General features: G+C 57.0%; 2 protein-coding genes across 7 annotated transcripts in view; one reads left to right on the forward strand and one right to left on the reverse strand.

Moving 5' to 3' along the window:
- Positions 1-13,326: 13,326 nt before the first annotated feature.
- On the forward strand, positions 13,327-16,964 carry SPHK1 (sphingosine kinase 1). Of its 4 annotated transcripts, none has more exons than XM_012778886.3 (6): positions 13,327-13,468; positions 14,615-14,818; positions 15,142-15,294; positions 15,373-15,467; positions 15,542-15,657; positions 15,884-16,964. In XM_012778886.3, exons 2-6 carry the CDS (start codon positions 14,809-14,811, stop codon positions 16,680-16,682), a joined length of 1,173 nt encoding a protein of 390 aa, XP_012634340.2. In that variant the 5' UTR covers positions 13,327-13,468; positions 14,615-14,808; the 3' UTR covers positions 16,683-16,964. The 4 variants fall into 4 exon arrangements, with proteins under 4 accessions (XP_012634340.2, XP_012634339.2, XP_012634338.2 ...); XM_012778885.3 differs by lacking the exon at positions 13,327-13,468 and adding an exon at positions 13,788-13,956; XM_012778884.3 differs by lacking the exon at positions 13,327-13,468 and adding an exon at positions 14,128-14,306.
- Positions 16,965-18,428: 1,464 nt separating this feature from the next.
- UBE2O (ubiquitin conjugating enzyme E2 O) overlaps positions 18,429-26,628 on the reverse strand; it is a 59,204-nt gene continuing 51,004 nt past the window's right edge. For 2 of the 3 annotated variants that reach the window (XM_012778890.2, XM_012778888.2), the window contains exons 13-18: positions 25,957-26,049; positions 24,317-25,013; positions 23,871-24,007; positions 20,956-21,159; positions 20,799-20,856; positions 18,429-20,659 (exon numbers count right to left, since the gene is read on the reverse strand). In XM_012778890.2, the coding sequence (XP_012634344.1) occupies positions 19,989-20,659; positions 20,799-20,856; positions 20,956-21,159; positions 23,871-24,007; positions 24,317-25,013; positions 25,957-26,049 (1,860 nt within the window). In that variant the 3' untranslated portion in view covers positions 18,429-19,988. The remainder of the gene's footprint in view (positions 20,660-20,798; positions 20,857-20,955; positions 21,160-23,870; positions 24,008-24,316; positions 25,014-25,956; positions 26,050-26,628) is intronic. The other variant, XM_012778889.2, reaches the window with a different exon arrangement.

Here is a 26,628-nt window from a genome sequence, read left to right on the forward strand (position 1 = left end):
GCCATGGATGTCAGCCTGACCTTGTGTCAGAAGTCCTTGCACCTGCCCCGAAAGAAACGGGGAGGGGGAGAGAGGCCACCTTTTGGGGAAAGCACCCGTCTGTCACTCCTCCATGTGGACTTGGCTGGTTTTTCTTAAAACCAGATAAGGGTTTCGGGGGCTGGAGACACAGCAGAACTATTGTCAAGTGTGTGGGAGGGTAGAGAGCAACACCTTGTGCCTCGGTGCCTGGCCCTGGGTGATGCACTGGCTGATCTGTCCCTGTCCCAGGGCTCCTGAAGTTTCCCAAGTACCCAGAGCCCGAGGGCTGGGACCGCCCCTCCCCTCAGAAGATGGAGCCTGTACCCCCTGGGCCCCAGAGTCGGGATCTAGAGCAGGATGGGAGTGTGGATTCCAGGATGGGGGTGGGGGGATCCCCTCAGAGCAATAGGGCATGAGGCCACCTCCTAGCGTCAGCAAGAAAGTGTGACCCAGGGGAGCCCCTGGGACAGAGCCCTGCGTGGCCCTCACTGTCCGCACCAGGTCTGCAGCGCGGTGGTTCTCGGTCAGCGGCAAGTTTGTCTGGCAGGGACATTTGGCAATCTCTGGAGACATTTTTGGTTGTCACCACTCGGGGGCTGCTACTGGCGTCTAGTGGGTAGAAGCCCGGATGTAGGCCGGGCGCGGTGGCTCACGCCTGTAATCCTAGCTCTTGGGAGGCCGAGGCGGGCGGATTGCTCAAGGTCAGGAGTTCAAAACCAGCCTGAACAAGAGCAAGACCCCGTCTCTACTATAAATAGAAAGAAATTAATTGGCCAACTGATATATATATAAAAAATTAGCCGGGCATGGTGGCACATGCCTGTAGTCCCAGCTACTCGGGAGGCTGAGGCAGAAGGATCGCTCGAGCCCAGGAGTTTGAGGTTGCTGTGAGCTAAGCTGACGCCATGGCACTCATTCTAGCCTGGACAACAAAGCGAGACTCTGTCTCAAAAAAAAAAAAAAAAAAAAAGAAGCCCGGATGCACACAGCAGTCCCCACAGAGGGGGCCTGGGCCGGCCTGGGGAAGGAGCTGCCTCAGCAAAGAGGACCCACAGCAAGGGAGCAGCAATGCGCTGCCACAGCCCAGCCACCGCAGGGAGCACGTCTGTTTTCCATTTCTCTCCTTCCCGCCTCAACCCCACAGACAGAAGTCAGCACAGAGGAGGGACCGGCGGCCAGAGACAAGTGGTGTCCCCTATTCCAGTGCCAGAGCCTCAGGCCTGGCTCCAGCTGAGAAAGAGTTCGGTAATGTGAGGCAGGCTGGACTTTTCTTTCTTTTTTTTTTTTTTTTTTGAGACAGGGCTTCTGCTGCCCGGGTTGGAGTGCCGTGGCATCAGCCTAGCTCACAGCAGCCTCCAACTCCCGGGCTCAAGCAATCCTCCTGCCTCGGCCTCCCAAGTAGCTGGGACTACAGGTGCCACCACGATGCCCAGCTAATTTTTCTATTTCTTGTAGAGACAGGGTCTTACTGTCTTGCCCAGGCTAGTCCCGAACTCCTGGCCTCAAGCGATCCTTCTGCCTCAGCCTCCCAAAGTGCTGGGATTATAGGCAGGAGCCACCATGCCTGGCTGACAGCCTTGACTTTATAAATGGATGCGTATTCGACACCAGAGTGAGTCTGCTTTAATAACGGAAAATGACCAGAAAGTGTGGAATCAGACTGAGGTGCCCTCGCTGGGAGCCTTCTGCCTGGTAGAAAACGGGGGTCTTGACCGAGCACAACTAGTGGTACTTATTATTAAAACAAATAAAACCTTCTCTCTTTTTTTTTTTTTTGAGGCAGAGTCTCACTCTGTTGCCCAGGCTAGAGTGAGTGTCGTGCGTCAGCCTAGCTCACAGCAACCTCATACTCCTGGGCTCAAGCGATCCTCCTGCCTCAGCCTCCCGAGTAGCTGGGACTACAGGCATGCGCCACCATGCCCGGCTAAATGTTTCTATACATATTAGTTGGCCAATTAATTTCTATTTATAGTAGAGACGGAGGTCTTGCTCTTGCTCAGGCTGGTTTCGAACTCCTGACCTCGAGCAATCTGCCCGCCTCGGCCTCCCAAAGTGCTAGGATTACAGGCGTGAGCCACTGCGCTCGGCCAAAACCTTCTCTTAATGTGCACTTCAGTAGGACATGCGTCCTTCATGAAGCTGGAACATACATGCACCGCTTAGCACAGTGGGGCACAGAGCAAGAGCTTGACGAATGTCAGCCGCACGTGTAGCACGTGTTATGAGGAAATGGGAGGGTCAGCAGCCTGCAGGGAGAGAGAGGGCTTAAGGAGAAATGTTGTCACACAGGGACAGGCGGTTTCAGTTCCAGCATACAACAAAGCAGCGGGAGCATTAATCATCAAGACCCCGGGGTCCTAAAAACACATTTGAAGAAATCTACTCTTTAGCTGTAAACCAGCTCCCCAAGGTTGTCCCAGTTCTTACTTCCTGAGGTAGAGACTCCACAGGTGGCCACTAGGAATTCCTTCTCTCTGAACGGTGGGGGTTCGAATTCCCATCCCTGGAATCTGGGCTGGTCTTAGTGGCGTGCTGACCAGGGAAGGGAGTGTGGCAGAGGTGATGTCCGAGGCTAGGAGGGCACGAGAAGTCTTGCGGCTTCAGCCTGGGTCTCTTGGAGTGACTGCTCATGGACATTCCCTCTTGGAGCCCAGCCTCCAAGTCCCACGAAAAGGACTCACCCTGGCTGATAGCCAGCACCTAGTAGGGCCATCCCAGAAGTCCAGCCCCATTGACATTGCCGCTGCGGGGGACGCCAGGTGAGAACCACCCGGCTGAGCCCCGTCAACCTGCAGCCCATGGTGGGAGATGATAAATCATTGCTTCAGCCCACTACATGACTCAGAAACAGATCATCTGAACACGTCCCTAGGGAGTCAAGCACTTTTGGAAACATATGCTCCTTTCTTGGATGAAAAATGGTCTTTCTAGGCCGGGCGCTGTGGCTCACGCCTGTAATCCTAGCTCTTGGGAGGCCGAGGCGGGCGGATTGCTCAAGGTCAGGAGTTCAAAACCAGCCTGAGCAAGAGCAAGACCCCGTCTCTACTATAAACAGAAAGAAATTAATTGGCCAACTGATATATATATATAAAAAATTAGCCGGGCATAGTGGCACATGCCTGTAGTCCCAGCTACTCGGGAGGCTGAGGCAGAAGGATCACTCGAGCCCAGGAGTTTGAGGTTGCTGTGAGCTAGGATGACGCCACGGCACTCACTCTAGCCTGGACAACAAAGTGAGACTCTGTCTCAAAAAAAAAAAAAAAAAAAAAAAAAAAAAAAATGGTCTTTCTAGTCATGATCTGGGAAAGATTCACACAGGTGGGATACCAGGGCTGGCGGAAAGATGCAAGTCAAATACCACTCTGAGCCCAAGTCCCAGTGTGTGCCTAGCACCAAGCCCCAAGCCAGGCAGCCCCTGCAAGGACGGCAGCATCCCAGCTGGGGAAGGGCGTCCCCTCTCCCACCTGCCCGCCCCTCCCCCGCCCTCCCATTCTTCTCCTCTTCCCATCGCTCCTCTCCCATTTCTTCACAAATTTCAAATTGCTGTTCCAAAACAACCACCATAGAAACACGGTCAGGTTCTTAGAAATCTGACCCATATTGGGAAACACAGTGCAGAGAGACGTGGAGGAGGGAAGTTCAAGGCTAACATCTTGGTCGCCCAGCGGCGGGATGAGGTCTCTAAGTCCTCGAGGTGGGAAGGTAAGTTTATCTTCATTTTATACGCAAGGGAAAATAGAATCCCCTAGTAATTAAATACCAATTAGCCACTAAGAAAAAAAGCGTCTCCAAAATTGTATTTCCATCCGACAGGGAAATAGGATTTAATTTAGCTTTTTTAATTCACAAGAGCTCCTGCTCCGACACCAGCTAGTGGGGGCCACCGTGAGAACTGCAGGACCAGGCCGGCCCCCCTTTTCTGGGGGCCTCGGTGGCAGCCAGCTTTGTCACCATTCCCACATTCCCAGGCCAGTATCCGGGAGGACGTGAGGAGAGATTGTAATAGCATGTGTCATTTCTGCACCATGCCTGACTCATTTCCAGACAAGAAACAGTCCCCAGCCCGTTGAAGTTCCCAATGCCCTTCAAGAAGTTTTCCATGGCAATTACAGACATCGCCGCAAGTCCCCATCGAGTTTGCCCACCTACTCAGAAAACAGGCTTCCTTGGACGCGGCTAAGTCAGTGGTTCGCAAACTTGTCTGCACGTTAGAACCACCGAGGATCTTTGAAAAATTCCAGACCAGTTGAGTCGCAGTCTCTGGCGGTGGGAGCCGGCTCTGCAGGGGCTTCCAAAGGGCTGCCTAGTTTGGGAGCCACCGTGCAAACTGATCAGGCAGTGATGGAGCGAGGAGCAGCTGCCTAGCCAGTCACCTCGCACCCTCCTTGCCGGAGAGCGGCTTTCCTTAAGGGATAGCCTGAGGCCAAACTCAGCATCTGAGCCATTTGGTAAGGCCTTCACAAGGAAAACAAAGGCTGTTTTAAAATTTCCGTCTCAGGCCAGGCGGGGGCGGTGGCTCACGCCTATAATCCTAGCACTCTGGATTGCTCGAGGTCAGAAGTTCGAAACCAGCCTGAGCAAGAGCGAGACCCCGTCTCTACTATAAATAGAAAGAAATTAATTGGCCAACTAACATATATAGGAAAAAATTAGTCCCAGCTACTCAGGAGGCTGAGGCAGGAGGATTGCTTGAGCCCAGGAGCTTAAGGTTGCTGTGAGCTAGACTGATGCCACGGCACTCACTCTAGCCTGGGCAACAGAGCGAGACTCCATCTCAAAAAAATAAAAAAATAAGTAAAATAAAATTTCCGTCTCTAATGCATTTTTGCTTTGATTAACGTTTTATTTTTATTTCTGGAAGGAAAGAATGATTAACTTTTAAGCTTTTTTTCCCCAACTATAATAATATAGCACATGAATGGTTTCCCTTGGGGGAAGGGAGAGTAACTGGAACATCAAGAGAGGTTTCTAGAATGCATTATTGTTCTTTTATTATTATTACTAATACAGGTGTGTTGGTTCATAAATTCAGAGTTTTTGATCCGTGTCCTTTTCTGTATGTACTTCAATAAAAAGCCCACACATTTTGCCTGTCGGGGGAAACACAGAAAAATAAAAGGAAGAAAATAACACTGACAGCCACCAATCTGCTGTCTCTCTAAAGCTGCTTATTCTGGACATTTCACAAAAACGGACTCACACAATAGATGAACTCTTGCATCTGGAATCTTTCACTTGGCCTAAGATTCTTGAGGTTTATCCATCCTATAGCATGTGTCAGGACTTCATCCCTTTTTATGGACAAACAATATTCCATTGTATGGAAATGCCACATGTCCTTTAACCATTCATCCCCTGATTGGGCATTCGGATCGTTTCCACCTCTTGGCTACCGTCAATAATGCTACTATGAATGTCTGTGTACAAGTTTTTGTGTGGACACGTTCTCATTTCTCTTGGGTATAGACCAGACCTAGAAGTGGCATTGCTGGGTCATGTGGCAATTCTCCTATGGTTTAATTTTTCAAGGAGCCTTAAGTCTTTCAGTCTAAAAAACCTTTTTCTCAAGGGCTGGTTGGTAAGCCTAGCTTTGTTTTCCCCATGTCAAGGCCCTTTTCACGGTTGACATGCCAGCCTTTGTGGGCCATTCAGAACATGCAGGCTCTGGGTTCAGAATGAGAATCGGGCTCTTGCTGTTCCACGCAGGGTCCCAGGCTTGTTAGACGTGGCTGAGACCCCAGACACAAGCGTGCGGCCTTCAGCGTCCTGGGCTCTGCCGTGGCTCCCACTCCGCCTCTCCTGGGCGGTGCGGCTCCCGCGCCACTGAAGGCTGCACGCGGAGCTGACAGATCCACTCGGGGGGACTCCGCACGCCTCTCCCCTAGGAAGAACGCGCTGCCTGCCAAGCCCCGAGAGGAGGCCGATCCCGTCCCGCGCTAATCATGCTTTGCAGTTACTGAGTGTTTTCTGTCCTCAGAAGCTCAAGGTTCTCAATCTGAAAAACAAGTAGCTGCAGACACTTGTCACATGGCAACCGGAACTCTGCCTAAAACGGTCTGTGCTTGTTCGCAAACGGCAAGTTCTGATGCTATAGATTTTTCTAGGTCACTCAGAGTCAGGAAGACCGACGTGTCTTTTTAACTCTACATCGGGACCATCTGTCCCTCCCGGGACCCATCGCGCTGCTGTGCCCAGCCAGGAGGAGGTGGGGTGCCCTTCCTGGGCTCGCCATCCCTGCAGCGGCCCCTGGCGCCCAAGCGCGGCTCCTCCCCCGGCTCCCCTGCTCTGCCGCACCTGCAGCGGGATGCGGGTGGGCCAGGTCAGCCGAGAGCCTTTCTCGGGGACCGTCGTGCGCAGAACTTGCTGACCGCAGTTCTAGGGAGGAAACAAAAAGAGAAAAGAAATGTTCTCCAGCTGCCTAAACTTAGCTTCTCACTGCTCTCGGCTTTCCAGGCCTTCCCTGTTTTGCGTTTTAAATAATGTCACTAATCAGTCTGCAAGCCTTGAAATACCAGAGACATTCAAAATCAAACTCTCCAGCACCTAGACTGGTTATACCGCTCGGTTACCCCTTCAGGTTCGAAACAGGGAACGGTGAGTTTCAGAGGCTGCTGGGATTACATCGGATGGTGCCTTGAAGGAGAAATGACATCTTAACTCATTCTCAAGATGCTAGTCACGTGGAGGTGATCAGGACTTCAGGGCGATGAGCAGAGAGAGCCAGGGACTCTGCCTCGGGAAACGGCTCTCTTGTCGGATCCGCCCAGCGTCAGCCCTGCTGCTGCACAAAGGCTCAGGGGCACCTCGTGGAACTGGCGTCCTCGGCCCTCCCCGGCGCCAGCTGTCCAGCCCAAGCTGTATAATCGTTACTTAAATTACCAGGCTTGTGTCTGGAAAGAATCGAAGGTTTGACCTTCTGGAGATGCGCCTCCAGGGAAGAGGAATTTCTATTTTGGGCATGTGGCTAATGAGCACAGGCAGCGGGCAAGCCCCGCTCCAGGCTTTCTCCAGCTTGATGAACTAGGACGTCCACGCCCATCCTTTGCCCCCACGGCCCCCTACTAATTGGCTTCAATCAGGGGAGCCTGAGTGGCTGCATGTTTGGGTGAAAGAGGAGAGGGGCGCACCCCTGGGCAGCCACCTGGGGCCAGCAAGGCACCTCAACGGGGGCCCCCAAAGGCAGTTTGTGCTTGTTTGGGACCAGGGTGAGAAGCGACTTCGCCATCCCTCGGTGCAGATGAGTGTCCACCCTCAGGTGGGTGGAAATAGCCTCAGACCATTACTGCAAACGCCTGGCTTGGGCCACGGCCAGCCCGCTGTCTGTTTGCTTTGGGAACCACCCAAGGACACATTTTAGCTTTAGAGAAATGCGAAAGTGGAAAACATTGCAAAACAAAAAGCCCCCGGGGAAGACTGTGCACACACCCATCCCCTCCGCCTGAAGCTCCGCTGGAGGGATGAAAGCAGCTCTGATTTCCTGCCCCATGATTGCAGAGGTGGCAGGTCCTGCTTCCTGGTTTCCCTTTCGGGAACTGCCCGAGGTGGTTTGGCACACGGCTGTTGCCTTCTCTTCCCTCGGTGGGAACATCAGCTGCTGGGAGGCCTCCGAACCAGGACACACCAGCCAGTGTGGACACAGCACCGCAGGGGGAGTGGGAGGCCGGCTGCAGCCTCAGCAGAAGGGGAACATCGCTCCGCTCACAAGCACTGGGATGTGGGACTGGATACGGGATTCCAGGCCAGAGCCCACTGTGGGCCCAAGCGGGAGCTATGGAATGTTCCCAGTGAGCGGCTCTTCCCGCTGGCCGTGGTTTTCAGTGTGGCTGGCCTGGTCTGGCCTTGCCACAGAGGAGTAGAAGCAGCTGGACTGTCAGGTCACTTGACAGGAGTGGGAGGGCCACACCCTTTCGTTTGGTGCCCAGGGGGGCTGTGCTGGGTGGCAGGCCCTTCCTGCAAAGCAGCGTGGGTTACACTGCCGGCCAAAGATGGATGGGCCGGTCTGCTTCCACTCCCTTCCTCGGGTGCATAGTTGGGGTTTTGCAATCCTGTAATTATTACGTGTTTAGCAAAGATGCCAATTTCTCCTTCTGGGGTAATTTTCTTTCTCTTTCTTTTCTTTCTTTTTCTTTTCTTTTTTTTTTTTTTTGAGACAGAGTCTTGCTCTGTTGCTCAGGATAGAGTGCCATGGCGTCAGCCTAGCTCACAGCAACCTCAAACTCCTCCGCTTAAGCAATCCTCCTGCCTCAGCCTCCCGAGTAGCTGGGACTATAGACATGCACCACCACGCCCAGCTAATTTTTTCTATATATATTTTTAGTTGGCTAGCTAATTTCTTTCTGTTTTTAGTAGAGACCGGGTCTCACTCTTGCTCAGACTGGTCTCAAACTCCAGACCTTGAGCGATCCTCCTGCCTGGGCCTCCCAGAGTGCTAGGATTACAGACGTGAGCCACCGTGCCCAGCCAGCCTTCTGGGGTAATTTTCAAAAATGGGAACCAATTTTCTTTCTTCAGGTCCCTGCTGGATAAGCCAAAGACCACAACAAAGTCTATATAGAATCACGTCTCCATCCCAGCAAGAGTGTGTTCCGCTCTGCTCACAAAAGCAAGCTCTTGGTTTGTGTGCATTTAGGTGGAGCTTAGGGCAGGAGGAGTTGGAAAAGCAGGTTCTGGAGCCCAAAAGGACGCAGTGTCCGGACAATTTCCCTTTTCATCTGTGAATTGCAAAACAATGGCCCCTCAAAGAGGTCCCTGGAATCTGTGAGTGAATATTACCTCATATGGCAAAAGGGATTTTGCAGATGTGATTAAGGAACTTGAGAAGGGGAGATTACCCTGGGTCATTTGGGTGGGGCCAATGTAACCCTAGGGTCCTTATGGGAGGGAGGCTGGAAGGTCAGAGTTGGAGAAGGAGCTGTGACAACAGAAGCAGAGGTCGCACAGAGGTAGGTTTGGAGATCCTCTACTGCTGGCCTTGGAGGTAAAGCAAGGGGCCCTGAGCCAAGGATGCAGGTGGCCCCTAGGGACTAGGAAGGCCGGGAGCACACCACCCTTGCTGGTCTATTTTAGACCTCTGACCTCCAGAAATGTAAGGTAATAAATGTGTGCTGCTTTAAATTTGTGCAGCAATGGGAACCTAATACACCATCCAGCACAAAGCTTAGCTTTGTTCTTCCAAGGACTGGGGAAGAAACCCATCTGCTCAGGAAGCTGAAGATGCCATAAACCACGGTGTAAGGTAACATCTGAAAGTCAAGGGAGCTGGAGCAGGGAGAGCCGGGGTGCGCGAAGTGTGGCTGCCAGCTGACACAAACAACTCCTCCCAGCAGATCGCACTCCACACCTTTCCTCCTACACTCACAGGATGGAGCATGGACTAATTCTCTCTTTCAAGACACCTATTAATATTATTACTATGTAAAGATGGGGTCTGCTCTGTTGCCCAGAGTGGTCTCCGACTCCTGGGCTCAAGTGATCTCCTGCTCAGCCTCCTTAGTAGCTGGGACAGCAGATGTGCACCACTGCACCTGGCTAGGATGCCTACTATTTGGTACACCTTTTTATCTTTTTTTTTTTTTTTTTTGAGACAGAGTCTTGCTCTGTTGTCCTGGCTAGACTGCTGTAGAATCAGCCTAACTCACGGCAACCTCAAACTCCTGGGCTCAAGTGATCCTCCTGCCTCAGCCTCCCGAGTAGCTGGGACTACAGGTGTGTGCCATGATGTCCTGCTAATTTTTCTATTTTTTGTAGAGACAGGGTGTCAGGCTGGTCTCAAACTCCTGAGCTCAAGCGATCCTCCCACCTCGGCCTCCCAGGGTGCTGGGATTACAGGTGTGAGCCACTGAGCCCAGCAGTGCCTCTTTTTATTAAAAACATGAAACACCAATTCACACGAAGGTCCTAATAACTTATTGGTTTTCAGAGTCATTAGCGTTTAAAGAAGAACATGCCCACAGAGGGTAATTCGGACCCTACAGAACACATCTCAGCCAGCTCCTTCACAGGGAGAAGCCATGGGAAAATGCAGGCAGAGGTCGGGGTGATGCTTCGACAAGATAAGAGACAAGGAAGATGCCAGCAAACCACCAGAAGCCAGGAGACAGGCCTGGGACAGTCTCTCTCACAGCCTCAGAAGGAACCAACCCTGCCGGCACCTTGATCTCAGGCATCTAGCCTCCAAAACTGGGAGACAGTGAATTTCTGTTTAAGCCTCCAGGAGACTAATGCAGATGCCTGCAGACGCTGGGCAGGCACGGAGCTGAGTGGAAGGGCATGCCTCCCCATCAAGAGGGCTCTGGAAGCTAATTACCCTGAGTTGCAGCAGGGGGTGGCAGGCCTGGAGGTGAGGGTGTAGGAGGCTGAGCCCAGAGGCCCAGAAGAGACCTGGCTCCCAGCCCCAGCAAGAATGCCCACAAGGACAAGAAGACCCCTCCCCCAAAGGGTCACCCCCACACACACACACACCCAGAGCAGTCAAACCACTGGAGAGAGACAGAAACTCAGGCCAGGTGCACACTCCCTGCAAGCAGCCAAGAATCCTACATGACCAGTCAGCTCCAGACCCACGTGGGGCACCTGGCACACCCACCCCTGCCCTGCCCCGGCCCGCCCCGATGCCTGGCATGCTTCACCTGGAAACACATCTAGGAAACTGACAGAATGGAAAGCCATGTCAGGGGCGGCCCTAGAACACATGTCCAACACAGAGTTTGCTGAGCTGGACAGCTCTGGTCTCCTGCCCTTGCAATCTCTATGACAGTAAAGTACAGTAAAAGGGACAGAAGTTGAGGTCAAGGGAAGCCTGAGGCCATGCAATTAGGGAGCTGAGATCTCCCAGGGAAAGCAGCTTCTGGGAAGGGTGAGACAGAATCCTCTCCTCATAAAAGCCAGTGACTTGCCATCTGTCAGCTCTGAGCCCAGGATTCTGGAGAGCCAGGCCTGGCCAGTGGCTGCTTTCTTTGTTTGAACAAAGAAAAAGGGGGGTTCTCAGGTGTGTCTCCCTGGGGAGGCTGCCTACGGGAGGGGAAGCTAGGGGAGACAGAAAGACAATCCCTCTCACCCCTGAGACAGGTATTACCTGCAAGCTAAGTTTGGTGATCAAGACTTTGCCAGCCCAAGCCTGGTGCCAGGCCCACGGTGGGCCTTGCTGGGCGCAGTGGCTGCCAAGCTCTCCCGGGCTTCATTAACCAGGACCTGGAGGAGGGCTCGGAGTTGCTCCCTCTTGCTGGTGGAGACTGCCCAGCTGTGTGTGGCAAGCAATGCAGCAGCCAACAGACACCTACACTTCAGGGAGAAGCCTGGGCGCTCTGGGTGGACCCGGCCTCCAGGCTGGGGGTCGGGGCTCCCTTGGGAACTGGTCTGCGGGCTTGGGCAAGATCTTTTACTTTTCGGGGTTTCGGTTCCTCCAACTGTCAAAAGGGGAACAGCGTCTTGCTCTTGCCCAATCCTATCTCTTGGGCCAGGGATGCAGAGGAGGGGAGAGAGGATAAAGTTCTTGAGAAAGGCGGCCGGTGGGGGAGGTGGATGGCAAGAATGAGGGGGACAGAGCAGAGGCCTTGGAGGTGAGGGGGGCTGCGGGGGCATGCCAGGGAGGACAGAGGAGCCATTATGCGGACTGGAACAGGGGCCAGAGGGCTCTGCCCTTGCCTGCCTCCCACTGGGCCTCCCAGAGCGGGAGGGCAGCTGGCCCCAGGCTGCGGAGCCCAGCCGGCTGCCCGTCTCCCCTCGCCAACTCGGTTTCCAGCCAACCCCGCCCCCGCCCGCTCGCGGACTCCAGGGGCTCCAGTGGGGGGGGGGGGCGCGGGGGCCGCGTGCCAGGCGGGCTTTATCACCACGAACTCACGTCTTCCCTTCCCCGGGCCTCAGTTTCGCCCTTTAGGCTCTAAGGCTAATGATGCCGGCCTTTCAGGCCAGATGGACACATCCTTCCGAGCGGGGAGCGGGGGGCAGCGGGCGAAGCCGCCCGGCCGGTCGCCGCAGCTAGCCCCCCGCAGGGCTGAGGTCTCCGGGACACAGGCTCGGACTCCTGTCTTCTAGGCGCCAAAGCCCGGACCTGGACCCTAGCCCTCGCTGGGAGGATGGGAGGGAAAGAAGGAAGAGGAGGGGCGGGCGGATCCGGCCCCGGGCTCCCGCGCTGAGCCCCCTGCTCCCGCCCGGGCTCGCGTCCCCGCAGCGCGTGACCGCGCCACTGCGACTGCAGCGCTGCCCTCCCCCGCCCGCGCCGGATTCCTGGGGGTGGGGGTGGGGGTGGGGGTGGGAGGCCCGGAGGTGCAGGACCCGACCTCCGCCGCCGCGCTGGGGGTGGGGGATGACGCCCCTGCTCCCTCCCCTCCCCGCGTCCCTGTTTCCCGACCCTTGAGCGTGTCGCTGAGTCACCTTCCCGGAACGCGCCCGAGACGTTCAGGACCCAGCCGGGGCTTCCCGGGGACCGCGCAGGGCGGAGGCGCACATCACCGGACCGCGCGTGTCAGCCGCGCCCCCCGCCCCACCCGGGGACCCCTGGCTCCCGCCCGCCTGCCCCCCACCCCCGAGTTGGGAAGCGGGGCCGAGCCGCCCCGGGCCTCCCGCGGAGAAGATCCGCGGAGGCGTGCCCGAGTTCGGGGCGCTGCCCGGCTTACTGGTTCCGTGCCCCTCCCGGACCTGCCTCTTCTGCACTTTAAGAAGCGATAGAGAGAGGTGTGTGGGGTCGGGCGGGACAGGTGTGGGCGCGCGAGCCTCTGCAGCCAGGGCCTGGGCCCCCTCCGCCTCCTACACGGGCTTGGCTTTTTCCTAACTCTGGCCCTACCTGGTCAGGGCACCAAGTGGGCCTTGCCAATTTCTTCCTCCCAGTCTCCGCGGTAACCCCGCAGGGATATAACTTGAGTTGGTCGCGGACACGTTCAGGTCACTTGACGTGATGTGTATATCACCCACACACTGACACACGGGTCCCCACTGGCCCCGACTTAAGCGACAACTTCTGAGCGCTTTTGCATCTTGCAGCGGAGCGGGGCGGGGCGCGGGTGGGGGGACACGCCCCCCTCAATTGGCTCTCCAATCCCGACAGGGACCCTTAGCAGGGTCTACACCAGCAAGCCTCCTCTCTCGCTCCCTCCTCCCGCCTGCATATCCCGGCTCGAAGCCCCCGTCCTGCCGCCTGCTCTGGCCGGGCCGGCGTGCCAGGCTGCCTCGGGCTCAGTGGCTCGGTGGCCGAGCTGCCGCGTCAGGGAGTTAAAAATAACCCTTCGCTGGAGAGCGGGAGAGGAAAAAAGAGAAGCCGCGGAGGCCAGCGAGGCGCCCCGGCCCGGAGGAGGGGCGCCGGCGAAGTCCGGGTCTCAAATTCCGCGAGGGAGGCGGCACGGCGCGCGAGGGGCGCCCAAGCCCGCTGCGGACGGCGCGGGCAGTCCTGCGGCGGCACCGGGCGGCGAGGGCGCGGCGTCGAGGTGAAGCCAAGCGTGGAGAGGAAGCCGAGGTGAAGCCGCGGGTGCCTGGCGCCCGCTCCAACGCCGGCCACTGAGGCCCGTTCGCGCCGGGCCGCGCCTCGGCCTGCGCCGCGCGCTCACCTCCGTGCGCCGCGGACTCCGCGCCCCGCCGCCCGCCTCCGCCACAGGCGCCGCCTTCTCGCCGGTCACCTAGGACGAGTGGCGGTGGCGCGCGTGGCCGAGCCGTGGGCGCGGGCCGTGCAGACGGCGGCCCAGAGAGGCCGGCCGGGGCCGGGGCCGGAGGCGCGACCGGCGCAGGTTCCACCCCCGCGAGCGCGGGGCGGGGCCAGGTCGGCGCCCAGGCTCAGAGCCGGGCCGCGAAGTTGAGCGAAAAGTTTGAGGCCGGAGGGAGGGAGGGAGGCCAGGCGTCAGCGCCAGCCGGGCTCTCCCGTTGTCCCGCAGACGCGGGGCAGAGCCTGGGAAGAGTTGCATCCCAGGGAACGGCGATGGCGCCTCCCCAGCAAACCGGACCGACTGGGTAGGGCGGTCCGTCCGGCCCTCCCGTCTCTTGCGGCTGCTTGGCAGCCCTCCTTCGCAGGGCTCTGGGGAACTGGGCCACGCAGCGCGCGGCCTTCGCACTCACTTGCCTCTCGTGCAAGGACAGGCGGCGGCTGGTGGCCAGGCTCCAGCGCGGCGCTCGCGTCCCCGGGCGCTGCTCCCACGAGCGCGGCGCACGTCCCGGGGGAGCCGGGCCCTTGGAGGGGCGCGCGACGGCTCCGGCCGCTCTGGAGTTCGGGGCAGGGGACACAGCGATCCGGGTCGCGATGTCCACTCAAGTGCTGGGATTTTTACGCAGCCGGGCTCCCTTTCCCCTGGTAGCCCCGCGAGGTGAGGAGCTAGTCCGTCGGAGAGAGCCACGGAGCTCTGACTCATGCCGCGGCCGGAACCCGGGCCTCAGAGAGGAAAGCCTCCCGGGAGGGCACTCTTCGCCTGGGGGTGGCGTTCAGCCCCACGACGGGGGCGCCCTGGGTGGCACCGGACCTCGACTCTCTGGACCTCCCGGAAAACTAGGTCCCAGACCCACGGACTTGCCGCGATGCAGGAGCGCGCGGCTCCCCGCGCGCGGTCCCAGGCTCTGGCCGGTCGCCCCCCGCCGGTCCCGGCCTCCGTCAGCGCCGTCTCTTCCTCTCCCTCAGGTCCGGCCGCCGCAGGGAATGACGCGGGTGCCCCCGCGGCCCCGGCTCCGGGCGGGGAGGGCGAGCCCCACCGCCGGCCCCGCGACGCCCGCCTGGGCAGCACCGATAAGGAGCTGAAGGCAGGAGCCGCCGCCACGGGCAGCGCCCCGACCGCGCCGGGGACTCCCAGGCAGCGGGCGCCGCCGGTCGCGGTGATGGATCCAGGTTTGTGGGGGCCCTGCTGGGAAGGGCTGCAGGGGATCCCCGGCCAGGAACGGCGGAACGCTCGGCGGGACGACAGAGAGGGGCTGGGGACGCTCGAGAAACACTCCGCCACGAGGCCAGAAGCCGCTGGGCCCGAGCACCGGCGGGGGTGCCAGGGGCGCCCCCACCCCGGCGCGCTCCGTCGGGCCTGCCCCTCTGGCCGCGGTCTGTCGGGTCAATTACCCGGGTGTTGCGGGCGCGTTCCCACCCCAGGACCCCCGTCGCTGTCCTCAGCCCCCTAGTGGCCGGTTGGGGACGCGGCCTTTTCGGGTTTGTTTTCCCAGCGGGCGGCCCAGGGCGCCTGCTCCCGCGGCCCTGCCGTGTGCTGGTGCTGCTGAACCCGCATAGCGGCAAGGGCAAGGCCCTGCAGCTCTTCCAGAGCCGCGTGCAGCCCCTTCTGGTGGAGGCCGAAATCTCCTTCATGCTGATGCTCACTGGTGAGTGTCTCCCGGAGGGGGGCGGGGAGCACACCCTGCCAGGGGACCCCCGGCCTTCATAGCTGCGTCTCCCGGCAGAGCGGCAGAACCACGCGCGGGAGCTGGTGCGGTCGGAGCAGCTGGGCCGCTGGGACGCCCTGGTGGTCATGTCTGGAGATGGGCTGATGCACGAGGTGAGGCCTGCACCGTGAGGCTGGCCCGGGCTTGGCACCGTCCCTTCCAGGCTGAGGCCACACTGCTCCAACAGGTGGTGAACGGACTCATGGAGCGGCCAGACTGGGAGACTGCTATCCAGATGCCACTGTGTAGCCTCCCGGCGGGCTCTGCCAACGCTCTGGCAGCTTCCTTGAACCATTATGCCGGGTGAGATCCCAGGGCCAGAGTGGGCCTTCCATTCCCTCTTCTGCCTCAGTCCTGGGGCCCTTTCCTTGTGCCCCCAGCTGGCTGCCTCCACCTGCTCTATCTGTCACGGTTCCTGCCAACTCCCTAGGGACCACACACATGTGGCATTCATTGCCTGTCCCGGGAGGAGGAAGGGAGGATGCACAGGGGCTCCTGCCCTGCTCTATCTGACCTCTTCCCACTGCAGCTATGAGCAGGTTACTAACGAAGACCTCCTGACCAACTGCACACTGCTGTTGTGCCGCCGGCTGCTGTCACCCATGAACCTGCTGTCACTGCACACGGCCTCCGGGAAGCGCCTCTTCTCTGTGCTCAGCCTGGCCTGGGGCTTCATTGCTGACGTGGACCTGGAGAGTGAGAGGTATCGGCGCCTAGGGGCGATGCGCTTCACCGTGGGCACCTTCCTGCGCCTGGCAGCCCTGCGCACCTACCGGGGCCGACTGGCCTACCTTCCCATGGGAAGAGCCATCTCCAAGACACCCACCTCCCCTGCTCTGGTCCAGCAGGGGCCTGTGGATGTGCACCTGGTGCCCCTGGAGGAGCCAGTGCCCTCTCACTGGACGGTGGTGCCCCACCAGGACTTTGTGCTGGTGCTGGCGCTGCTGCACTCGCACCTGGGCAGCGAGATGTTTGCGGCACCCATGGGCCACTGTGCGGCTGGCGTCATGCATCTGTTCTACGTGCGGTCTGGCGTGTCTCGGGCCACGCTGCTGCGCCTCTTCCTGGCCATGGAGAAAGGCAGGCACATGGAGTGCGACTGCCCCTACTTGGTGTATGTGCCTGTGGTCGCCTTCCGCCTGGAGCCCATGGACAGAAGGGGTGTGTTTACAGTGGACGGGGAGCTGATGGTCAGCGAGGCTGTTCAGGGCCAGGTGCACTCAAACTACTTACAGGTGGTCAGTGGTTGCACGGAGCCAAGCCAGGAGCCCCAGCAGATGCCACCTCCGGAAAAGCCCCGTGACCCCTTGGGCCTTGCTGTGCCTTAGCCTTCTACTTGGTCTACACAGAGCCCAGGACCCTTCCTCTTTGCCTCAGGACTGGAGGGCCTGTGCATAGCTCATGTGGGGTCGAGGGGGACTCTTCTGGGGAAGGTGGGAAGGTGGAGGCTTTGGAAGGACAGGCAATGCCCACCAGAGACCAGAATGAGGTCTGAAGTCCTGGGCTGGGACCCCAGCTGGCTGGGCCCAGCTGCCTGTGGAAGGCACTCCCATTTTGTTCTGAGACCGCCATACCATGAACTAAATCAAATAAAGTGACATTCCCAGCCAGCTGGTCCTGTCCTAAGGATTGGGGAGGGGAGGGGGTCTTGCTCCAGCCAGGACTACAGAATGTAATGTTAATGACAGCCAGTGGTACCCCCAGGCATAGCCATTTTGGTGGCAGGCCCAGAACCAGAGCTTGTGCAGCTTCTTATGCTAGGTGTGGGACTCTGCCATGCTGACAAGCACACACCTTCAGCCTGGAGAAGTCTCAGAGCTTGGCCAACTACCTGACCACACACAGGGAAAGACTGAGGCTCGGAGCTGGTATGTCTTACCTAGAGCCACGTAGCCAGCTAGTCTCAGCAAATCTGGATGGAGCCCCATGTGGATTTAACAGGCAAAGGAAAAGTCTGAGTTAAGGGCATTAGAAGATCGCCGAAGAGCAAGAGATTTTAGAAGTCAAAATGGCAGGCAGGTGTTCCTTTTTTAAGAGTCTTTTTTTCTTTTTTTTTGAAATAGAGTCTCACTCTGTTGCCTAGGCTAGAGTGGCATCAGCCTAGCTCACAGCAACCTCAAACTCCTGAGCTCAAGTGATCTTCCTGCCTCAGCCTCCTAAGTAGCTGGGACTACAGGCATGCGCCACCATGCTCGACTGATTTTTTTTCTTTTTCAATTTTTTTTATAGTGCTTTACAATCCATCAGATCAATGATTTTTTTTCTATATATATTAGTTGGCCAATTAATTTCTTTCTATTTATAATAGAGACGGGGTCTCGCTCTTGTTCAGGCTGGTTTCGAACTCCTGACCTTGAGCAATTTGCCCGCCTCAGCCTCTCAGAGTGCTAGGATTACAGATGTGAGCCACTGCGCCTGGCCAATTTCTTTCTATTTTTTTTAGTAGAGATGGGGTCTCACTCTTGCTTGGGCTGGTTTCAAACTCCTGACCTTGAGCGATCCTACCGCCTCAGCCTCCCACAGTGCTAGGATTACAGCCGTGAGCCACTGTGCCTGGCCTACAAGAGTCTTTTATCCCCCTAATGAAGGGACTAGAGTTCCCCAGGCCCAATCAGCTGTTTCTGCCTGTCCTCACCTGTCCTTATAGAGACGAGTGCCAGGCAGGAATTAAAAAGCAGCAGCAGGGAGGGGGCAGATACCAGTCTCACAAAGTGGGCAACCATTTGGCTTAAAGCCCAGGAGGGTGACACCTGCTTACCGCCAGGTGCTATGACGTCAGCTCCCCCAGAATCTGGAAGGAGCTGAACTGGTCACTCTGGCCTCTGGGGAGCACAGCTGTTGGTAGGCAGACACGCTATAAACTGTCTTTTGAGGGATACATACACCACCAGCCAGGAAGAGGCAATTAGACTGACCCTATGACACGAAACACAAAGGCATTCAAGCAGGCTGGGTGGGGGCAGGTGCTGTCTGCAGTGGTCCCCTACCTGGCCAGGGAAGCCAGGACCCACTGCCACAAGCCTTCCCTGGCAGCAGGGGTGCTCCAGAGAAGAAGAAAGGCAACAGAGCCCAGATGAATGGCAGAGGCAGGTTTAATGGTGTCACCTTGTCTGGTTAATGAGCCAACCAAAAAAAAAAAAAAAATGCAAGTAAAAAAAATTTAATCACACAGCACTTTATACAGTATTGTAAGCAATAGGCATTCACATCTCCACATGAACGATGCACTGGGAAGCACAGCCCCACCAGTCACTCCAGGTGTTGCTCAAACAAGATACCGACTCTGGGCTCCAAAGGCCGCGGCCTGTGGTCGGCTCCATCCTTGTCCTTCCGCAGCTCTGCGGTCGGTGGTCATGGCACAGCACGGTGTGGAGCCCACTTAAGGCTGACAAGACGCATCATGCTTTGGCTTTTTTTTTTTTGTCTTTTTTTCTAATAAGAGTTAATATCTTTGCTTTTGAGATTTTTTTCCAACCTTAAATATTACATACATACACCAAAAATTACATAGCTGCAGTGTGCTCAACAGCATCCTCTTAACCTGGAGCTTCACATTATCAAAAGCTTAGAAAACTTGTAAACCTCTGGGCCTGTCCTCTGGGCAACAGGAGAGCCCCGCCAGCGGCCACCCCCTCTGGATCGAACCTGCAGTTTGTAAGCAAAGGGCTGACAGGAGGCCGCGCTTTAGTGCGAGGGCTGCTCGCTCTGCGTTCAGTGGGCTGCACGCCACGCACGACCCAGTGTGGCCATGTGATGGAGGAGAGGCCCCAGCACTCGCCCTGGCCTCGTGTTGCTGCTCCTGCCTTCTCGAGCCAGAGGTGAGGCTGAACAGGGAACAGACACCTGCTGCAGCCCACACGGGCGGGGCTGAAAGCCAGAACTGCAGACGTCCCCAGCAGCCTCAGACAGGAAGAACAAGGCACCTACAGCCTTTCCTGGCAGCTCCCTGGTCCTCAACTCCATGTTAATGTGTGAGAGCCACCACCTCTCCTGGGTGTCACCCTGAACCTACCCTGGTCCCAGCCTCTCTTAGAGAGCAAGTTCAACAGGCCTGAGGGCTATGATGTGGTAAACAGGCCAGCGCAGAGCCGGGAGTCAGTGACAGCAGCTACAACTCCCAGAGGACAGTGTCGCTGGGGGACTAGGGAAGATTTGGTGGTGGTGGCAGCGGGAGGGTCTGGGACACGGGGAGGCTAAAATTGAACTGAAGAGGTTAACAGGGACCAGGGGAATTACTGGAGCAACCCATACTTCATGCAAGGCCACCTGCAGGGCACCCAGCCCAAAGAGAGCTCAGCATCAGGCCCTAAAATACCCACCTCTGACCTGAGAAGGGGACAGCAAGGGAGCAAGTGCCGGGACATTCTGTCTGGGGTGACAAGTGTAAAATCAGCAACAGGGGTCTGATTTTCTTTGACGCGGGACCCGCCTATTGAAAGATCGCTTCGGAATAGAAATGGCAGCATCTCAAGACACTTCTTGCACTTCAGCATCAAACTCACCTTGGGAACAAGAGGGTAGTGAGGGGCTTGCATGGGGGGCGGGGGATGGGAAGAGGGGAGATTCCAGGGAGGGAGTGAGCAGGCAGCAGCTGGCCTCTCCCACTGTGATGCTCCTTCCTCCAGGGCTGGCGGCTACTTGTCCTCCGTGCTCTCAGGCATGCCTGCCTCTAGCAGGGCAGCCCGGAACTGCGCCAGGACACCCCGGATGCTCTTGATGAAACCCTTAGAAAGCGGGAAGAGGGGGAAGCCGATGTCAGGGTAGCCACTCTTCTCAGGCAAGAAGCTCCGGTAGCTCTTTCTCCGCTTCTTTGGTTTGACACTGGGTGGCCCCGAAGCGTCTGGCGCAGTCTCCGAAGTCTGGTCCGTGTGGTCCCTGCTGGCTGAGGCTGGGCCCTGGGCACCGCCCTCTGAGTCTGAGCCCTGGGAGGCCTCTCCAGGGGCCAGCCCTCCATCCTCAGGTTCTTGTCTGCCGGAGTCCGAGAGCTCGGCTGCAGCTGGTGGCTCCGGTGAGCTGCTAGACTTGGGGACCCCATTGGGCAGCGCCTGGGTTCTCTCCAGCAAGGCGTGAGTTTCCAGCCAGGACTCGATGCGGTTCACCAGCCGCCAGCCTCCGGTGCTGAAATGCTGTCGTATCTCCTGCTCGAAGACCTCGGGGGGCCGCCGCACCAGCTGGGTCATGGACTGCACCACGCGGATCAGTGCCATCTCGTTGTAGCAGCGACTGTTCTCATAGCCCTCCTGCAGGCCCCGGTCACTGTCGAAGCCGGCTTCGTTGTAGTATGGTTCATTCACCAGGATCAGACCTGCGGGGCAGGGACGCCTTTCCTCAGCAGGTGGGAGAAGCCCATGGGACAGGCCTGCCCACAAATCCCCACAGGACAGCCAGTCACTGTGCCCTGTAGTAGCCTTCCCTGACACCACCCCACCCCAGCCCGAAAGTACCTTGGATGGAGATGAGCACCTGGAGAAGACTGGACTTGCTCGTCCACCTCTCTGTCCCCTGAAACACACACACGGCACCGTCAGCTCTGCCCCAGACCAACCTCCACGCCCGCCGGCTCTCCCTGCATCCTGACTGGGGGGCTGGCGCTGTGCTCACCTTTCCAATCCAGGTGCCCAGCAGGCTGACGCACACCTTCCCATTGTCATACAGGTTGGGGTTCAGGCGGCCACTGCACTGGGAGAGGTAGCAAAAGTGGGGGGGCACAGCTGGGTAGATGTTGGGGAGCTGGATGTCAAACAGGTAGAGGCCGTCCTCATAGGGGGTGCGAGTGGGGCCCTTGATGAGAGCTGAGAAGAGGTCCTGGAGAAGGGAGGGCGGGTTGAGGTTTGGGGTGGGGTGGGGGCTCCTACACCTGGTATCTGGCTGCACCCTTGTCCAGGGCATTGTGTGGATCAGGTGGGAGAACACGTGGGACCCCAGACGTGGCCGGCAACGGAGGAGCTGAGCGCACATCTCTGTGCGCACCCTCTCTGCAGCTTTGAACCGTGGCATAAGAGGAATTTCCCAAACTGGTTTGTATCTTATCAGGTTTTTTTCCTCATAAATCATTACTTTAAGATTGTATTTCTCTGAATAGCTGCTCTGACCCCCCCACCCCCGCAAAAGGCAGGCAACAACAATAAGCAGTTAGAAACTGAAAGAAAGTTCTAGGGTGGCGAGGCTGCACTTGCTTTTGAGGGGCTGGGAAGGGGGATGGTCTCACAACCAGATGACAGTGAGGGTCTGAACCCAGGGGAAATGTTGGGAGACCACCAGAGAACTCAGGTCACTGAGTCCTGAGAGTCAATTCAGACATCTGGAACCGTGTGATCTCAACCACCAGGGCAACGGCAGTGGGAACTGCCAACAGCCAGGGCAGAGCACCAGCCAGGAACACTCCTGCGGATGTCCTCTGCGTGGCTACCCTGAAAGCCTCAACACGATGCACCGCTCTCCTTCCCAAGTGCGATTTGGGAAAAACAGCAACAAAACAAAATATACTGCTCCCCCCACCACTGCAAAGCTGAGATAGGCTGGGGTTTTCAAAAGGAATTTTACTAACACACAAGAAAAAAAGCCGGGTGCGGTGGCTCATGCCTGTAATCCTAGCACTCTGGGAGGCCGAGGCGGGCGGATTGCTCAAGGTCAGGAGTTTGAAATCAGCCTGAGCAAGAGGGAGACCCCGTCTCTACTATAAATAGAAAGAAATTAATTGGTCGACTAATATATATAGAAAAAATTAGCCGGGCATGGTGGCGCATGCCTGTAGTCCCAGCTACTCAGGAGGCTGAGGCAGCAGGATCGCTTGAGCCCAGGAGTTTGAGGTTGCTGTGAGCTAGGCTGACGCCACGGCACTCACTCTAGCCTGACTAACAGAGTGAGACTATGTCACAAAAAAGAAAAAAAAAGTGTTACTAAGAACCTCAAGCAGCACCAAGCCCTCCCTGCCCTGCTCTGGAGCTTGGCCCTGAGGGCCCATCTGAACAGCTCCCTCCTTTCCGCGGCTCTCAGGACCCCTGCTCTTTCTCTGCCCCTTCCTTCTGGGACAGGGCCGGGGCTGGGGCCTCAGACTCGGGGTCACTGTCTAGCACCGTACGTGGCTCACAGCCCAGAAATGGTTTGCTGAGTAAGTGGCAGGCCTGACGGGCCTGCCCATTGCTGGACACCACGGAGGTGCCCACACTGCCTCCAGTCAACATGACTCGGCTGCGCCCTGTCCATGAACAGGGGAGTGGGAAAATGAATATAACATGGACACATGCACAATACTATTCTCTACATAAAAAGGAACAAACTAGATCATTATGAATCAACACAGGTAGGCCTCAAGAATGACCCTGTTGAGCAAAGAAAGCAAATTACAAATGTTGTGTACAATGACATGCCACCTGTGTTAACAAATATACAAAATACTATGTGCTTATGGCGATATAGGAGATTTAAAAATATGAGGAAACATCGTTCATCTGGAAGGAGATCTGCAAAACTTTTAATAGTTGTGAGCTCTGGGAGTGGGAAGGAGCCTAGGTTCTGGGGGAAAGGGAAGTGAGAATAAGGGTCAGGCAAAGGCAACTTTAGCTCTTTTTGTATTGTTGTTCTTTTTGAGGAGACAGGGTCTCACTCTATCACCCGGGATGGACTGCAGTGGCCAGATCACAGCTCACTGCATTTTCAAACTCACGCAATCTTCCCACCTCAGCCTCCAGTCGTGCGCCACCACACCCAGCTAACTTCTAGGTATTTTATGTTGAGCTCAGGCTGGTATCAAATTCCTGGCCTCAAGCCATCCTCTTGCCCCAGCCTTCAAAGTACTAGGATTACCTGCATGAGCCACCGCACCCAGCCTCTTTCTATAATGGTCTAATTTTTCAAAAAGTAGAGTAGACTCAGGTAATACCATTAATTGCAAATTAACTTTAAAAAGGAAGGAGCAGGCCAGGCGTGGTGGCTCACGCCTGTAATCCTAGCTCTCTGGGAGGCCGAGGCGGGCGGATTGCTTGAGGTCAGGAGTTCGAACAGCCTGAGCAAGAGTGAGACCCCGTCTCTACTGTAAATAGAAAGAAATTAATGGGCCAACTAATATATATATATGTAAAAAAAGAAAATTAGCTGGGCATGGTGGCACATGCCTGTAGTCCTAGCTACTTGGGAGGGTGAGGCAGAAGAATTGCTTGAGCCCAGGAGTCTGAGGTTGCTGTGAGCTAGGCTGACGCCATGGCACTCACTCTAGCCTACGCAACAAAGTGAGACTCTGTCTCAAAAAAATAAATAAATAAATAAATAAATAAATAAATAAATAAATAAATAAATAAATAAAAAAAGGAAGGAGCAAAGAAAGAGCCATCTGGTCTGGATATACATGCAAGGCTCCTGTCAGCCCGGTGGGCCATGTGGCTGCTTGGCTTTGAGTCAGCCCCTTACTGGACTGCGCCTGTGACCGCACTTGTAAAAGGTGGGCGGCGTCTCGGGCACTGGGTGCCCACACAGCACATCTGTATCTGTCCACGCCAAGCCCACGCCAGCCTACTTGCCATTCTATCCTCGAAAGTCTTAACCATGATGCCATCGGGCAGTGAGGTAGCCAGCAATGCCATCTCCTTCCGCACTGTGCTGAAGAACTTCTTGGCTTCTGGAGGCTGGAACTCAATTTTCTTAAAAGAGTGATTTGCTAGAGGGAGAAAGAGAGCAGTCAGTCCCTAACGGAGAGGCCCTGGGAGCTCCATCTGCAAACTTGGCCGCCACCCCTGGGAAGCGTGGCCCGGAGGGAGCAGCTGCCCCACGTGCACCCAGACAGGTGCACGAACCCACAGGCTTCCCACCCGCTGCTCCCGGCCTCAGGAATGTGACCACACCAGGGAACTGGTGTCCCCTGGCAGCAGCAGGGGCGGGGGCAGTAACAATCTGGTCCCAGATATGGTCACACAAACAGGAGCTTGAGGAGGCAGGGAAGGTGACAACCAGGTGAGGGGTGACTCACAAGGTGCAAACTCCAACACTGAGAAGACCTCGCCCTTGGCGCTGGTGAAAGTGACGCCAGGCTTGCCGCCGCACTGCTGGCAGAGCACCGGGGTCTCGCTGGGCCACTCGGCCTTCACAGGTGACTGCCCCTCGGGCTTGTCCTCCTTGCGCTCTGCGTCAGGCATTGCCTCCATCTTCTCTTCCTCTGCGATGGCCACATTGTCCAGGGTCTTCTTGAGGTTTTCCTGTAGCTTCTTGATGTCATCTAGAAACTTCTTCTCCCGTGTTGGCTTCTCTGGCTCCACTGTGGGGGAGGTGGGCGAGCCCGTCAGCAACTGCTCCACGGTCATGTTCTTGAGGCTCTCCAGGATCTTGATGGCCTCTTTCAACTCCCGGAAGCTTTTGGGAGGTCCATCCTTGCCGGCCTTCTCCATCAGCCCAGCCATGGGGGTGGCCATGGCCACAGCACCCTGGACAGCGGCTGTGGCAGCCTCTTCGCTGATCACCACCCCCTTGTCTTCCTCGGGGGCTGGCGGCTGCTCGGCAGGTGGGATGGGGGGCTCCTCTATCTTGGGGTGCTCGTCCTCCACCAGCCCGTTGTCCGTCTCCCAGCTGTCACTATCATCTTCCCACTCATCTGAGGACGCCCCACTGGTGCTGCCTTCTACTGAATCGTAGTCCGACTCCTCAATCTCAGACTCGATGTTGTACAAGTGCTGGGGGCAAAAGGGAAGCTTGATGGTAATTCAGACAGGAAGTCACCCCTCCACCACTGGTGCTGGGCTCCTTAAAGTCTTGGCAACCCCATTCCACCCTTCCCCTTCCAGCTCTGGCCTTTGCAGATTCAGCCTCCTTGTGCTAGGTGGTCCCTAGGTTTCTGGTAGAGGTCTTTCTCATGTCCTACCCCCAGCAGGACCCAAAGCCCCAGCCAATAGTTTGTTTCAGCCTCCCGTCCCCTGTGGTTGTGGCCAGCATCTGCCCAATGGGCTGAGGGGAAACCTCGGCAAATCCAGCCCTACCCCTAGAGGACTCAGATCCACACAGCCTATGTGGGTCTACACCGGGAGCTGGGAACTCATGGTAGGAGTGGAAGAGCTGGCCTGTGTCATCCCCTGCCACCTTCCCTGGAATGGCCGTTGAGATGATGGGGCGAGCCCTTCCCTCCTCTGCTCCCCGTGTGGGCACCAGGAGGACGGCTGGGTGGTGTGGATCGGCTCAAATCAGGCAGGAAGGGAACAGGAACCAGAACAGCCCTCTTAGTGAGAGCCAGCAGCAGGGCCTGGACCGGGCCAGTTCTCTTCCCTATCTGGTAGAGGTTTCTTAGAAACAATGGTGGGAAAGTATCTCCTTTTAGGAAGAAACTTGCATTTTCTTAGCATAGTGAGCTGAGAATCCAGGAAAATCCTGGAGTTTTGTGAAATCTACACGCACCTGGCAACTGACGTGGAAGGGCTGCTAGGGGAGGTGAGACTGGCGGGCTGGCTCTGGGCTGCCCCACCCTTTACCCTGGGGCTCCCTCGGAGTGCCCGCCCTTCCTCTAGGCTTTCTCAGCGATGAGCCCGACTTCAGGCTCTCAGGAGCAGGACACAGGCCCCAGCTCCAGCCCCAACCCAGGTGCCACATCACAAGCCAAGCGGCTGGGGTCCTGCCGAATCTCACCTGAGGCAGGATGATGGTCTTTGAGTTGTCAGCCCACACCACCTCCACCTTGCTGCTGACGTCCACGCGGGCCACCTGGCCCACCGATGGCTGCTGGGCAAAGGGGAGAGAGTCAGGGGGCAGTTCTCCAGGAGGGGTAAGGGCCAGAGCATCTCTGAAAGGAGGAGCTCCAGCAGTGGGTGGCAAGGGACAAGGCTGTGAGCACGGAAGGGACACGGGCACTGGCAGGAGGTAACTCAAGTGTGGGATGCTCTTGCTCACACCCTTCACCTGGCAGTTGAGTGCTCATAACCCGGCTGTTCACTGCCTCCCTAAGCCCCCTCCTACCTGCAGCATTCTGACTTCTCGGGGCTTCGTGCCTCAATACATTTGTTCTTATTTGTCCCCTGCCTGGACCCTGTCCTCACTCCCACCCAATGTTCCCACCAGCCTCTCTTGCTCGGCAGCACTTGACATCATGCCCACAGAGCTTGAGATGAGGAACTTAGCTCCTCTGGGAAATGTAACCAGCGGAGGCTCAGGAAGTCTCGTCCCAGCAGGGAAACAGGGAGAAGAGTCCTCCTGCAGCTGCTGGGGCTGAGCAGCACTCTCCCCTGGGCAGCTGCCCTCCTGGGAAGCTGCACCCACAGGACTTTCAGGTCTTGCCTCCTGGAGCCACCTGGTGGCATTGTC

Source organism: Microcebus murinus, chromosome 18, assembly GCF_040939455.1.
Source record: "Microcebus murinus isolate Inina chromosome 18, M.murinus_Inina_mat1.0, whole genome shotgun sequence".
Taxonomy (NCBI): Eukaryota; Metazoa; Chordata; class Mammalia; order Primates; family Cheirogaleidae; genus Microcebus; species Microcebus murinus.